The following is a 15829-nucleotide window of genomic DNA, read 5'->3' on the forward strand; positions in this document are numbered from 1 at the left end:
TTACATGAGGTGAACACCAAGTGGCCAATGGGAAACCTCTAGGGGGTATTTGAACCCAAGAAGATTCTGCATCTGGGCCCTTCAGCTGCTGCTCCAACTGCTCCCACACTGCGAAGTGTACTTTTACTTTCAATAAATCTCTGCTTTCTTTGTTTCATTCTTTCCTTGCTTTGCTGTGCATTTTGTCCAATTCTTTGTTCAAAAATGCCATTAACCTGGACAACTTGCAGTCAAGACCCTCTATGAATAAGTAACAGCTCAGCCTCCTGGGAGTACAGTCACATGCCCTATGCCCAGCTAATTTACAGAATTTTTGGTAGAGACTGGGTGTTGTTATGTTGCTCAGGCTGCTCTTGAACTCCTGGGCTCAATCAAGCAATCCTCCCATCTCAGCATACCAAAGTGTTGAGATTACAAGCATGAGCCACCACACCCAACCAAGTTCCATCTTTTAGAACAGTGGTTTTTAAAGTAGGACTTTTTTTTTCACAATATTGGGGTAGCACTGTTGGCATGGGACAGTTCTGTCAAATTCTGAATATCCCAACAGATGTTTGTGTAAGAAAAACAAACTAAGCACCCTATGTATAATTATCTGCGTCTAGACCTCAACTCTATTTTACATATAAACACGAAATGTGTTTTGTGTAATTTTAATATACAACAAATTTCCACACATGCAACTACAATGTGAAAAGAAGGAAGATTATACTTTGTTTTGCTTGCTTTACTAACAGCTGTTTGCCATTTTAGAGAATATCATTGCTGATTTGGGATATTTTACTTGCCAATATGAGGCACTTCCATGGTGATTCTATGACATTTAAGGGCAATCATCTGTCTAATTCTTCATGTCTTCTCTCAAGGGGTCCCTGTACTATGTCATTATTCATCACTTTCCTTTTAGTCCTTTATTTCTTAGAGCATTGTATTGATTATTTTAACAATTATGTTGTAGGTAAATGATATTAACTAAGAATTGCATTTCAGAATTGTTAAGGAGGTGTTAAGGATATTTGTTATATGGCAAACACATGAAAAGATGCTCCACCTCATATATCATCAGGGAAATGCAAATGAAAACAACGAGATATTACAACACACGTATTAGAATAGCCAAAATCTTGAACACTGACAACACCAAATGTTGGTGAGGATGTGGAGCAACTGGAATTCTTCCACAGTGTTGGTGGAAATGCAAAATGATACAGACAATTTGGAAGACAGTTTGGAGGCTTCTTACTAATGTAAACCAAATCATACTCTTGTCATATGATCCAGCAATCATAGTTCTTGTATTTACCCAAATGAGTTGAAAACTTATGTCCACACAAAAACCTGCACGTGAATGCTTATAGCAGCTTTATTCATAAATGCCCAAACTCGGATATGACCAAGATGTCCTTCAGTAAGTGAATGTGTGAAAAAACTGTGGTACATCCAGACAATGGAAAATTTTTAGCGCTAGAAAGATATGAGCCCTCAAGCCATGAAAAGGCAGAAAGGAAACCTACAGTGTATATTATTAAGTGAAAGACGCCAATCTGCAAAGGCTCTATACTGTATGATTCCAACTATATGACAGTCTGGAAAAGGCATAACTATGGAGACAGTGAAAAGATCAGTGTTTGCCAGGGGTTGGTGTGGAGGGAGGAATGAATAGATGGATCTCAGAGGATTTTTAGGGCAGTGGAACTACTCGGTATGATACTATAATAGTGGATACATGTCAGTAGACATTGGTCATACCCATAGTATGTACAGGAGTGAACCATAAGTAAATCAGAGATTTTGGGTGATAATGATGTGTCAGTGCAGCATCACCAATTGCAACAATGTACCACTCTGACTGGGGATGTTGATAATAGGGGAAGCTATGTGTAGGGGAAGCTATGTGTATGGGAAATCTCTGTACCTCCCTTCTACTTAATTTTGCTGTGAACTTAAAACTGCTCGTAAAAATAAAGACTATTTTTTAAAAATTAAGCATAGTAGGTATTACCAAAAAATTTGCTTATAAAAAGTGAGCGTGGGCCAGGCTCCGTGGCTCACGCCTGTAATCCCAGCACTTTGGGAGGCCAAGGTGGGTGGATCACAAGATCAGAAGTTTCAGACCAGCCTGGCCAAAGTAGTGAAAACTGGTCTCTACAAAAAGTACAAAAAATTACCCAGTCGTGGTGGTGGGCACCTGTAATCCCAGCTACTTGGGAGGCTGAGGCAGGAGAATCGCTTGAACCTGAGAGGCGGAGGTTGCAGTGAGCCAAGATCACGCCATTGCACTCTAGTCCAGGCAACAGTGTGAGACTCCATCTCAAAAAAAAAGAAAAAAAGGAAAGATGATTGGTGCATGCCTGTTGCTATAGGGGAGGCCGAGAACTCAAGGAGGATCCCTTGAGGTCAGGAGTTCAAGGCCACAGTGCAGTCTGATGGTGCCAGTATTGAATAGTCACTGCAGTCTACCCTGGGCAACATAGCAAGACTCTGTCTCCAAAATAAAAGGAAGAAAAACGGTGAGCATTGGGTCTGATAGTGTTACAAGTCTTTAGAAGGAAATAAAGCCTTGCTTTTTAGGCTGGATCCAGAGGAATCCTAAACGTCAACTCTATATTTAATATAAGAACTTCAGATAGGCCGAGTGAGGTGACTCACGCCTGTAATCCCAACACTTTGGGAGGTTAAAGTGAGTGGATATCAAACCCTGTCTCTACCAAAAATACAAAAATTAGCTGGGCGTCATGGCATGCGCCTATAATTCCAGTTATGGGGGAGGCTGAGGCAGGAGAGTCACTTGAACCCAGGAGGTGGAGGTTGCAGTGAGCTGAGATTGTGCCACTGCACTCCGGCCTTGGGGACACAGCCAGACTCCATCTCAAAACAAAAGAAAAGAAATCATACTGAATGGACAAAAACTGGAAGCATTCCCTTTGAAAACTGGCACAAGACAGGGATGCCCTCTCTCATCACTCCTATTCAACATAGTGTTGGAAGTTCTGGCCAGGGCAATCAGGCAGGAGAAGGGAATAAAGGGCATTCAATTAGGAAAAGAGGAAGTAAAATTGTCCCTGTTTGCAGATGACATGATTGTATATCTAGAAAACCCCATCATCTCAGCCCCAAATCTCCTTAAGCTGATAAACAAATTCAGCAAAGTCCCAGGATACAAAATCAATGCGCAAAAATCACAAGCATTCTTATACACCAATAACAGACAGAGAGCCAAATCATGAGTGAACTCCCATTCACAATTGCTTCAAAGAGAATAAAATACCTAGGAATCCAACTTACAAGGGATGTGAAAGACCTTTTCAAGGAGAACTACAAACCACTGCTCAATGAAATAAAAGAGGATACAAACAAATGGAAGAACATTCCATGCTCATGGGTAGAAAGAATCAATATCTTGAAAATGGCCATACTGCCCAAGGTAATTTATAGATTCAATGCCATCCCCATCAAGCTACCAATGACTTTCTTCACAGAATTGGAAAAAAACTACTTTAAAGATCATACGGAACCAAAAAAGAGCCCGCATTGCCAAGTCAATCCTAAGCCAAAAGAACAAAGCTGGAGGCATCATGCTACCTGACTTCAAACTATACTACAAGGCTACAGTAACCAAAACAGCATGGTACTGGTACCAAAACAGAGATATAGACCAATGGAACAGAACAGAGCCCTCAGAAATAATGCCGCATTATCTACGACTATCTAATCTTTGACAAGCCTGATAAAAACAAGCAATGGGGAAAGGATTCCCTATTTAATAAATGGTGCTGGGAGAACTGGCTAGCCATATGGAGAAAGCTGAAACTGGATCCCTTCCTTACACCTTATACAAAAATTAATTCAAGACAGATTAGAGACTTACATGTCAGACCTAAAACCATAAAAACCCTAGAAGAAAACCTAGGCAATACCATTCAAGACATAGGCATGGGCAAGGACTTCATGTCTAAAACACCAAAAGCAATGGCAACAAAAGCCAAAATTGACAAATGGGATCTAATTAAACTAAAGAACTTCTGCACAGCAAAAGAAACTACCATCAGAGTGAACAGGCAACCTACAGAATGGGAGAAAATTTTTGCAACCTACTCATCTGACAAAGGGCTAATATCCAGACTCTACAATGAACTCAAACAAATTTACAGGAAAAAAACAAACAAGCCCCATCAAAAAGTGGACAAAGGATATGAACAGATACTTCTCAAAAGAAGACATTTCTGCAGCCAAAAAACACATGAAAAAATGCTCATCATCACTGGCCATCAGAGAAATGCAAATCAAAACCACAATGAGATACCATCTCACACCAGTTAGAATGGCAATCATTAAAAAGTCAGGAAACAACAGGTGCTGGAGAGGATGTGGAGAAATAGGAACACTTTTACACTGTTGGTGGGACTGTAAACTAGTTCAACCATGGTGGAAGTCAGTGTGGCGATTCCTCAGGGATCTAGAACTAGAAATACCATTTGACCCAGCCATCCCATTACTGGGTATATACCCAAAGGATTATAAATCATGCTGCTATAAAGACACATGCACACGTATGTTTATTGTGGCCCTATTCACAATAGCAAAGACTTGGAACCAACCCAAATGTCCAACAATGATAGACTGGATTAAGAAAATGTGGCACATATACACCATGGAATACTATGCAGCCATAAAAAAGGATGAGTTCATGTCCTTTGGAGAGACATGGATGAAGCTGGAAACCATCATTCTCAGCAAACTATCGCAGGGACAAAAAACCAAACACCGCATATTCTCACTCACAGGTGGGAATTGAACAATGAGAACACATGGACACAGGAAGGGGAACATTACACACATGGGACTGTTGTGGGGTGGGGGGAGGGGGGAGGGATAGCATTAGGAGATATACCTAATGCTAAATGACAAGTTAATGGGTGCAGCACACCAACATGGCACATGTATACATATGTAACAAACCTGCACGTTGTGCACATGTACCCTAAAACTTAAAGTATAATAATAAAAAGAAAAGAAAAGAAAAAAAAACCTAGAAAGGAACCATGAGGCACCACTTGAAGCTTCAATGAGGTGGTTTTATGATGTTGGGGGGTATAGAAAATCATTCCTCAAAATATGGCACCTGAGCACGCTGGGCGCTTTTGAAAGCTGAGCGGCCTCAGAAATAAGCCTCAGAATGAAGGTCCCTCTAACCTTGTCTTGTGCCTCCCCAAACCACAAGGGCAGGGACTATTCCTGGAACGTCCTTATCTGACCAAGAGAGCTTACCAACAGAAACATAAATGCTTTCTATGCCCTCCCTGGAATCTCATTATCTCAGAAAAAAAGCCTGACGAATGTGACCACACCTGACAGACATTTTCCCGAGATAATGTCTGCCTCTCAGGCCCATTCAGATTCCAAAGAGAATCACTTACAATTTCATTTCGGTCTCTGTGGTCCATTTATTCTCCCTAATCATGACTTACTGCCTCTCAAAAGAGAGAACTTAAAACTGGGCAACTGAGTGATACTCTGTCTCAAAAAAACAAAAAAGACCTTAAGATAAACTTCAGTGTATAAAATGTCCGTGTGTTTCCCAAACAGTGTCTTCTCTGAAGTACAACGTTTCAAAAGTTATATAATTATATTCTACACTATACATACGATATATAATTACATATACATCCTACAGTATATTCATTGGACACATATATAGATATAAACAAAGATCAAGAATAATGCAATTGTTTGCAAATGAGCTAAGATGGAATACTTTCCTTTCCACGTAACTGTTTTTAAGAAGCATTAACTCTGAATGCCAATATTTCCTTCTAACTCAAAAAAGAAGGGCATACTTTAAAAAATGTTCAGTAGAAAATGCACAAAACTTCACCATGAAAGCATCGTCGTCATACTGGCTTTTCTTCAATGCCTCCTCATCAGACCCTCCTTTCCTAGGCCCTAAAAGGACATCCACACCCATGACTCCAGCGCCTGGCTTTCTTGGGAGGTTTCTTCTCCCGACTCTGGTGAAGCCTGATCTTGTTTTGTAGCAGTTGCCATAGGAGCAGCCCGTGTTGCAGGGCGACTCCATCCCTAAACGAATACATGCAAATAGCTGGGAAAGCAGACTTCAGCCTTAATACTTCAGACACCAAGGAATGGAAACGATCTATGTAATTTAAATAGAATAAATGCCAATGGCCCCAAGGGAAGTGTGTGTTTATTTTTAAACACGATGCACAGCGACCCAGGCTTCCTGCACCACTGACTGAGCTTTCTGAGCGGGTACCTGCGTCCGTTGCACGGCGGGTTTAAGAACCTGAGCTGGCCCGAAGAGGTGGGGAAACAAACTAGCCCTGGTCCGGGCTTCTCTTCCTAGTGTCCTGGCCGCCTCCTCCTGAAGCGGTGAGCCACGGCCGCCGTTCGCACCCCGGGTCCGGGAGCTGCCAAAGGTGCTGGAGCTCAGGCCCGCTTGCTCTGCGCCCGGCGCTCTGGCAGAACCCCAAGGCTGGGCGGACGGGTGGAGCCGGGCTCCGTGTCCGCGCTGATCGCCACCGCAGCACGCGGGATGTACCTGTCCTGCCCTTGCGCCCTGGGAGGGCGCTGGAGAGCGCACGAGGCCTGCGCTTTCCAAGGACTTGTGGGCGGACGAGGGCGCGCCAGTTCCTCAGCCCGCCTGGTTCCTTTCCAAGAGCCAGGACGACGGAGGGAGGACCCGCGCCAGCTCCAGGACGGCTCTGCAAACTGGACAGTGAAGGAAAGCATCGCCTAACCTTGAAAACAACAAACAAACAAACAAACAAACAAACATGGATAAGAGCATCATAGTCCTGACTTGGTTTTGAAATACTAGTTTTCTATATTAGTATGTTATTAGTAGCCTTTTATTATTATTATGTTTAAACAGCATTAACTTTGTTCTTAATTTGGGTTTTAGTTTCTGGGGGGCAGATTTAGGTTCGCAGAAAAACTGAGCAGAAAGTCCAGAGAGCTCCCATGCATCCTCTCTTTGCCCAGCAGTTAGGCTGTTACCATCTTGCATTAATGTAGTACGTTTGTTACAATTGACAAACCAATATGTACACATTATTATTAACTGAATCCATGGTATACATTAAAATTCACTGTTTGTATTCTACAGTTCTATGGATTTTGACAAATGCATAAAGTCCTCTATCCATCATTACAGTTTCATACAGAACTAGCTCCACTGAGCTAAAATTCTCCGGTTCTCCACCTATTCATCCTACTCTTTCACTCCTTCCCCAGCCTCTGGCAAACACTGATCTTTTTACCGTCTCCGTGGTTTTGCCTTTTCCAGAATGTCATACAGTTGGATTGCATGTCTGTAGCCATTTTTGACTGGCTTCTTTCATTGAGTAATATGGCCATAATACCCCCCACATCTTTTCATGGCTGATAGCTAATTTCTTTTTAGCGCTGAGTAATATTCAGTTACCTGAATGCACCATAGTTTGCTTATCCATTCACATGCTGAAGGACATCTTGGTTGCTTCCAATTTGGGGTGATTCATGACTGGCCTTTTTTGTGTATCTGTAATTAAGAGATTACACATCAGAAGTAATCTTCACACAATATTTATTAGCCAAACATGATAAATAATGGCTTTCTGCAGTCAAACACGCTGGGACTCCAGAGTTCCTTACGTGTGGTTCTAATGCCTCCCTCCTCTGCATTCTCCCCTTGCACAAATTAGGCACACAGTGAAATATTTTTTGAAATTTAAATGTTATAAAAATGATACCCACTTCAGAACAGTTTTTCCAACATGGAATATGTCCAGTGAGAAGTAAAAACTCACTTCCACACCAGCCCTATTCTCACTCTCAAGAGGTGACTACACTTCATCATTTTTTTAAGGTGGACAGGAAGTAGGATTTATTGGTGGGCATTAGGAGGGGGCAGCACAGTAGAAGCCCTCATGAGTGCAGGGCCCACCGCTTGTCTGGAGGGTCACGATTGGGGGTATACTTGACCCCACAGCTATCTGGGATAAGCTGCTTCTCAGCCATCGTGTCTTCAAATTCATCCACAATGAACTTGGTAAAGTCCCAGTTCTCTGAGAAGTGGATATTCTGGCAGCCAGGGAACTTAAAGTTGGCCTTGCATAGGGCCTCAATCACATGCTCCTTGTTCTGCAGCTTGGTGCAGATGGACATGATGACTTGGCCAATGTGAACCCCGGCCACAGCACCCTGGGGCTTTTCAAAGGCACCTCGAATACCTATTCAGAGCACTGAGGGTAGTGCAAGGTCAGAGACATGAACAACCATCTGACTGTCTCCAAGGTCCCTTAGAGCAACCCATATAAGAAACAGGCTGCATACACTACCAAGGAAGCTGCTGTTTGCAGCTATTGCACACTGGGCCCCATGAGGAAAGGAACTCCATCAGCTCAGTTGGCTGCAGCCCTTTATCATTTTTACATGTAGCCTACTATCTGTTTCTTCTTCATATACAACCATATGTGTATATTACCTTTTTATGGTAACAAAATATATATGCCAATTGGAATATGTATAAATAATTTCTTTAAAAAGCATCTTGTATTTATTTTTAAGAAAATGCGTTTGAAAATAAAATCTGATATGGTTTGGCCCTGTATCCCCACCCAAATCTCATCTTGTAGCTTCCACAATTCCCATGCATTGTGGGAGGAACCCAGTGGGAGGTAATTGAATCTTGGGGCGGGTCTTTCCCGTGCTATTCTCATGATAGTTAATAAAGTTTACCTGCACAAGCTCTCTGGACATCCACGTAAGATGTGACTTGCTCCTCCTTGCCTTCCACCATGATTGTGAGGCATCCCCAGCCACGTAGAACTGTGAGCTCTCCATTAAACCACTTTCCTTTGTAAATTGCCCATTCTCAAGTATGTCTTTATCACCAGTGTGAAAACAGCATAGGGACTTAGTGCCTTGCGTCCCAGCCACTTCAACCATGGCTGGAAGGAACAATTGTGGAGCTCAGGCTGTGGCTTCAGAAGGTGCAAGTGTCAAGCCTTGGCAGCTTCCATGTGGCATTGAGCCTGCCAGTACACAGAAGTCAAGAATTGAGGTTTGGGAACCTCCTCCTAGATTTCAGAGGATGTATGGAAACGCCTGGATGCCCAGGGAGAAGTTTGCTGCAGGTGTGGGGCTGTCATGGAGAACCTCTGCTAGGGCAGTGCAGAAGGGAGATGGGGGGTCAGAGACCCCACACACAGTCCCTACTGGGGCACTGCCTAGTGGAGCTGTGCCCAGAAGAGGGCCACCATCCTCCAGACCCCAGGATGGTAGATCCACCAATAGCTTGCGCCATGTACCTCAAAAAGCTGCAAACACTCAATGCCAGCCTGTGAAAACAACCGGGAGGGAGGCTGTACTCTGCTAAGCCATAGAGGCAGAGCTGCCCAAGACCATGAGAACCCACCTCTTGCATCAGCGTGACCTGGATGTGAGACATGGAGTCAAAGGAGATCATTTTGGAGCTTTAAGATTTGACTCCCCTGCTGGATTTCGGACTCGCACGGGGCCTGTAGCCACTTTGTTTTGGCCAATTTCCCCCATTTGGAATGGTTGTATTTACCCAATTCCTGTACCTCCATTACGTCTAGGAAGTAACTAGCTTGCTTTTGATTTTACAGGCTCATAGGCAGAAGGGACTTGCCTTATCTGGATAAGACTTTGGACTGTGGAGTTTTGAGTTAATACTGAAATGAGTTAAGACTTCGTGGGACTGTTGGGAAGGCATGATTGGTTTTGAAATGTGAAGACATGAGTTTTGGGAGGGGCTAAGGGCAGAATGATATTGTTCGGCTCTGTGTCCCCACCCAAATCTCACCTTGTAGCTCCCACAATTCCCATGTGTTGTGGGAGGAACCTGATGGGAAGTAATTGAATCATGGGGTGGGTTTTCTTCCAAGCTGTTCTTGTGATACTGAGTAAGTCTCATGAGATCTGATGGCTTTAAAAACAGGAGTTTGCCTGCATAAGCTCTCTCTGCATGCCGCCATCCATGTAAGATGTGACTTGCTCCTGCATGCCTTCTGCCATGATCATCAGGCATCCCCAGCCACCTGGAACTGGAGCTCTCCATTAAACCTCTTTCCTTTGTAAATTGCCCAGGCCAAGTATGTCTTTATCAGCAGCATGAAAATGGACTAATACAAAGTCAAATAGAATATGTGTTTTAAATTATCTTTTTGGTATCTTCAATGAGAGAGAGAGACTTTTGATTCCTTTTGTCCAAAGTACAACTCAGTTTCATGATTCCTAGGGCTTCATTAAATTAATAAGACATTGATATCACTCCTGAGATGTGGGAGAGTTGGGAAGGTGGCTTAGTTTGTCTCTACTTCAATTGCAAATTATTAGATCAACCATTATTTGTATTCTCTCATTCTATCTTCTTCATAAAATCCCCCTATCTCAGGAAGCAGCTTGTCTCTTCTGTAACCAAAGTTCCACTCAGAGTTGCTCACTTCATTTTTGTGGAATAAAACGAATATTCCCAATTTTATTTTATTTTTCTACTTATGCTTTTTTTTTGTCAGGAGAGAAAATGAGATTAAAAAAGTTTGGTTTTGATAGCTGAACTCAAAGCTAACTAAAAAAAATTAGAAAGGGAAAAAAGATTTTAAAAAAGTTTGATTTGATTTGTGGTTTTTCCTCTTACTGTTTATGTGTCAAGGAGACTTTACATATCTAGTTATGGCAATATACTATTATTTGTATAAAGTTATATTGTATTTTCTATGTGGCTATTTATTTATTAATTTGTTATCAGTATTCCATTGAGCCTCAAAGATGTGACACATACTGTTCTAATTGAATTCAGGTATCTTTTCTGATGATCATATTTCAACCATGTAATTGTATTATTAAGCTATATATATATGTGTGTGTATATAGCTTAACCAATATATATGGATGTATATATTTTGTTGTTGTTATTTTTATTTGTTTATTTGTTTGAAATGGAGTTCTTGCTCCGTTGCCCAGGTTGGAGTGCAATGGCGTGATCTTGGCTCACTGCAACCTCCACCTCCCAGGTTCCAGCAATACTCCTGTCTCAGCCTCCCAAGTAGCTGGGATTACAGGTGCCCACCACCATGCCCAGCTAATTTTTGTATTTTCAGTACAGATGAGTTTTCACCATGTTGGCCAGGCTAGTCTCGAACTCTTGAGGCCAGGCGATCCTCCCGCCTTGGCCTCCCAAAGTGCTAGGGTTACAGGCCTGAGCCACTGTGCCCAGCCTTTTTGTTTGTTTTTTGTTTTGAGACAGAGTCTTATTCTGTCTCCCAGGTTGGAGTGCAGTGGTGCTCACTGCAGCCTCAACCTCCTGGGCTCAAGCAATCCTCCCACCTCAGCCACCTGAATAGCTAAGACCACATGTGGGCTTCACTATACCTGACTAATTTTTAAATTTTTTGTAGAGATGGGGTCTCCCTATGTTGCCCAGGCTAGTCTTGAATGCTTGGGCTCAAGCAATGCTCCCACCTCAGCCTCCCACAGTGCTGGGATTACAGGTGTGAGCCACCATGCTCAGCCACTTTAACAATCTATACAATAATCTGGTAATTTCCCTTGGGACTTGGCAATACAATTGCAGAAAGGGGTTGCATATTAACAGAAACTATTTCAAGTAATTGGGAACAATTGGCACTTGCACATCTTCACATCGTTCATTTGCAAGGAGAGTAATAAAACCCCAAGTAATTACACTCAAATGGCCCTCCAGCTGTGTTCTTCTGCACACATCAATCACACCCTCTCAGTGTTCTGTCAGTCAGATGGGCCAAATTGCCCATCTGACAATATGGCAATTTGGGAATATATCTACTAAATCTATATAACTCTTGAGAGAACATGAACAAGTAAATCTGATAAAGTTCTTTTTATGTAAATAGGATTTATTTTCACAAAGATAAATTAAGAATTCCAATAACGATAGAAAGAGCTTGTTTCTTGTGACCCATTCTGTTGGCAGTCAGAGAGAAGAGAGTTCACTTCAGTTTTCTAATGACTGAGCTGGACCGCCCCCTGATTCTACTTGCAAGGCTTAAGGGAGAGAAGCCAATTATTCATTGTTTTTTGTTTTGTTTGTTTTTTAAGACAGAGTCTTGCTCTGTCGCCCAGGCTCGAGTGCAGTGGCGCGATCTCTGCTCACTGCAACCTCCGCGTCTCGGGTTCAAGTGATTCTTACACCTCAGCCTCCTGAGTAGCTGGAATTACAGGTGTGCATCATCACGTCTGCCTAATTTTTGTATTTTTAGTAGAGATGGGTTTCACCATGCTGGCCAGGCTGGTCTCGAACCCCTGACCTCAAGAGTTCCATCCACCTTGGCCTCCCAAAGTGCTGGGATTACAGGCATGAGCCACCACACCTGGCCAATCATTCATTCTTGGCAGAGCCAAAGCCAAAGTCCAGTCATCAGGGGACAAGCATGGGCAGAGGGGACAGCACGTATGATGACTTTAGCAAGCTGGGGGTTCATTTCCTCAGCTGTAAAAAAAGACATTTGCCAGATGAAAAGAATCACACAATTCAGTAACCTGAGTGTCCAAAAGTATGATAAATCTGTGGTGCAACACAGTTCTTGTTAGTGTTGGCGTCTGAACTCTGTCACCTTGTTAGTTCCCATCAACATAGCTGCAGGACCTCAGTCCCCACATTTAGAGTTCTCCTGGCTGTCAACAGGTGACTGGATAAGCAAAATATAGTGCATACATATAAGGGAATATTATTCAGGCATGAAAAGGAAGGAAATTCTGATGCATGGTACAATGTGGATGGACATTAAGGACATTATGCCAAGTGAAATAAGCCAAACAAAGAAAGACAAACATTATACAATACTTCATAATTGTACAGTATTTACAAATTACAATTGTACAAACGTTGTCTAATAATTGTACAATATTGTACAAATATTGTCTAAGGTAGTCAAATTCCTAGAGACAAAATGTAAAATCAAAGTTGTTGGGGCTGGGGTAAGGGGAGAATTGAAAATTATTGTTTAATGAGTGCAGAGTTTCAGTTTGGGATGATGAAAAAGCTCTGGACGTAGATGGTGGTGATGACTGCACAACAATGTAAATGTACTTAATGCTGCTGAATTGTACATTGTAAAATTATTAAAATGGCTTATTTTATGTTATGTATATTTTACCACAATAAAAATAAACTGGTTGCTATTCAAGATTTTTTTTTTAAATAAAAATTATCTTATTTGTTCCAGGGACTCTCCAGAATTGTCTCACATTTGCTCAGAAACAAATTCACTCATGTTCATTAATTTTGGCATTCTTTTCTAAATTTTTTTTTTTTATTTTTGAGACAGAGTCTTGCTCTGTCACCCAGGCTAGAGTGTAGTGGCATGATCTCGGCTCACTATAACCTCTGCTTCCCAGGTTCAAGCAATTCTCCTGCCTCAGCCTCCCAAGTAGCTGAGATTACAAGTGTGTGCCACCACGCCCAGCTAATTTTTGTATTTTTTAGTAAAGACAGGGTTTCACCACACTGGCCAAGCTGGTCTCAAATTCCTGACCTCGAGTGATCTGCCCGGCTTGGCCTCCCAAAGTGCTGGGATTACAAGTATGAGCCACTGAGCCTGGCCAACTTTCTTATATGAGTAAGTCCTCTACTTAGAAGTGTTTGAGAGAGGAGTCACTTATTCACTGCCATAGCTACCAGTGTCTCTTCTCTAACACACAGAAGGCTACTTCCTTACTTGCTACATTCTCCATGCTGCAAACGTTCTCATACACTGAATGGCACAGGTTTCCATTTGGTCCTCCTCCCTGCTGCATGGTCAAGCTGTGTGTCCACAGAAAAATGAGAAAGCCTCCCTCTCCCTGGTGCTCTATGCCCCAATATGAACCCCAAAGCAGTATGCTTATGTCTTGAGGCTCCTCAATTAACATTTAGAGCAGCTTCTGTCTCTAACTCATTATCTTAATCTGCTTTCTGTTGCTATCACAGAATACCACAGACTGGATAATTTATAAACAATAGAAGCTTATTTAGCTCACAGTTCTGCAGACTGGGAAGTCCAGGAGCAAGGCACTGGTGTCTAGTGAGGCTTCTTGCTGTGTCATAACATGGCAAAAGGCAAGAGCCTGCCACCTCAAGTCTCTTTTCTTCTTATAAAGCCACTAATCTCATCATGGGGTCCCTGTCTTAATGACTTTGTCTAATTCTAATTACCTCCCAAAGGCCCCACCTCCAATCAACATATGAATCTGGAGATTAGGTTTCCAGTACATGGAATCTGGGGGGCACATGCAAACCATAGCACCCATTTAACCACAGAGGCTCAAAACTCTTCCCAGAACCTCCATTGTCTTAACTTCTCTGGACTTTGGCACAGAAAACTCTGCCCAATGCATACTTTAGCTAAAACATAGCAGCAAACGTGGCAGTTTATTCAAATAGAAATTTGGAGTAAGGATAAAGATGGCTAGATCCTCATTCCAAAACCTTAATTAGACTCAACCAAGATAAACCGATCATGATTCTAAAATGTGGTATTCTTCCAGGAAGCTTCAGTTCACAGTAAGTACTGACAGTGCTTTTTCTATTTCTTGTACAAATAACTAGCTGATACAGCTAATACAGCTATTGTTATTTATTAATGCCCCTCTGGGCAGTTCAGAACAATCTGTTAGAATATGCCGGACATCCAGGTTGTCAAGGAGTCATCTTTGGGGTGATGAGATGCAAGAGGGTGGAGCACAGGAGGGGCTGGATACTCTGGGAGCAGGGCAGCTGGAGGAGGTGTAAATGTTTCCGCTACACCCTTCAGGCTTTCTTTTGTAAAGACCTGTGAATTTTGTCCCCTACAAATACATATTCAAGACCTAACCACTGGTACATGTGAATGTGGTTTTATGTGGAAACAGGGTCTTTGCAGATACAATCAAGTTGAGATGGGGTCCTGCTGCATTTAGCTGGGCTCTAAATCCAATGGTGTCTTAATAAGAGAAAGGAGAGTGAAATTTGGATACAGAGACAACAGGCACACAGAGGGGAAGCTCATGAGATGCCAGGTAGAATTTGGAGTGATACAAGTATAAGCTAAAGAATGCCAAGGGCTAGGCGTGGTGACACACGCCTGCAGTCCCAGCTACTCAGGAGGCTGAGATGGGCAGATGGCTTGAGTGCAGGAGTTTGAGATCAGCCTGGGCAACATGGCAAAACCCTGTCTTTACAAAAAATACCATATATATATATATATAGCCAGGCGTGGTGGTGCATGCCTGTAATCCCAGCTACTCGGGGGCTGAGTCAGGAGGATTGCTTGTGCCCAAGGAGGAGGCTGTAGTGAGCCAAGATCATGCCACTGCACTCCAGCCTGGGCAACAGAGGGAGACCCCATCTCAAACAAACAAACAAGAATGAATAGCAAGGGTTGCCAGCAGCCACTAGAAGCTGGGAGGTCATCCTGGGACAGCCTCAGTATCCCCCAAAAGAATCTGCCAACACCTCGATTTCAGACTTCCATCCTCCTAAACTGAGAATACATGTCTATTGTTCTGAGCCACCCAGTTTGTGGTCATTTTCTATGGAAGACCTAGACCTAGAAAACTGATGTTAAAAACCCATGGGAGAAGATTTTCTCAGCACAAGGATCTAGAAAAGCTTTTCTGTGGCTGCCATTATTTTACACATGATGTGAGTTTAGTAACTAATCAAGTTTTCTTTTCTGCTTGGGCGACCACAAAGTTTTGCATAGATGTGGACCCAATTATAGGACATTAGGGAATAAATGTGTGTGTTCATCTCTTTTCTCTTCCTCTGTTTTTAAAGTACCAGCATATATTTCTGTGTTACTATATT

General features: G+C 42.5%; 2 protein-coding genes and 1 non-coding gene across 5 annotated transcripts in view; all 3 read right to left on the minus strand.

Annotated features, from left to right (window-relative positions):
• The window catches only part of ERI1 (exoribonuclease 1), a 146702-nt gene that overhangs the window by 63264 nt on the left and 67609 nt on the right, over positions 1–15829 (minus strand). For all 3 annotated transcript variants that reach the window (XM_055349115.2, XM_019032884.3, XM_063709059.1), the window contains exons 5-6: positions 7445–7540; positions 6275–6758 (exon numbers count right to left, since the gene is read on the minus strand). The gene's annotated coding sequence lies outside the window, so the exon portion shown is untranslated. The remainder of the gene's footprint in view (positions 1–6274; positions 6759–7444; positions 7541–15829) is intronic.
• Positions 7927–13800, minus strand: LOC101135562 (large ribosomal subunit protein uL16-like). The gene is made up of 2 exons (XM_019031922.3): positions 13722–13800; positions 7927–8231 (listed from the first exon to the last, which is right to left on the minus strand). Exons 1-2 carry the CDS (start codon positions 13798–13800, stop codon positions 7927–7929), a joined length of 384 nt encoding a protein of 127 aa, XP_018887467.2.
• LOC115935685 (small nucleolar RNA SNORA70) lies at positions 8283–8416 on the minus strand. Its single transcript, XR_004071305.2, has one exon. It is a non-coding gene; the product is annotated as a small nucleolar RNA SNORA70 (small nucleolar RNA).

The sequence above is a fragment of the Gorilla gorilla genome, chromosome 7 (assembly GCF_029281585.2).
Source record: "Gorilla gorilla gorilla isolate KB3781 chromosome 7, NHGRI_mGorGor1-v2.1_pri, whole genome shotgun sequence".
Lineage (NCBI taxonomy): Eukaryota > Metazoa > Chordata > Mammalia > Primates > Hominidae > Gorilla > Gorilla gorilla.

Bases quoted from the DNA above. Each gene is read 5' to 3' on its own strand.
- LOC101135562 (XM_019031922.3), bottom strand. From the start codon at position 13,800: ATGCAGCAGGGAGGAGGACCAAATGGAAACCTGTGCCATTCAGTGTAT. The intron at 8,232-13,721 runs GTAAGGAAGTAG...TGCTCTGAATAG, and splicing joins CAGCATGGAGAATGTAGCAA to GTATTCGAGGTGCCTTTGAA.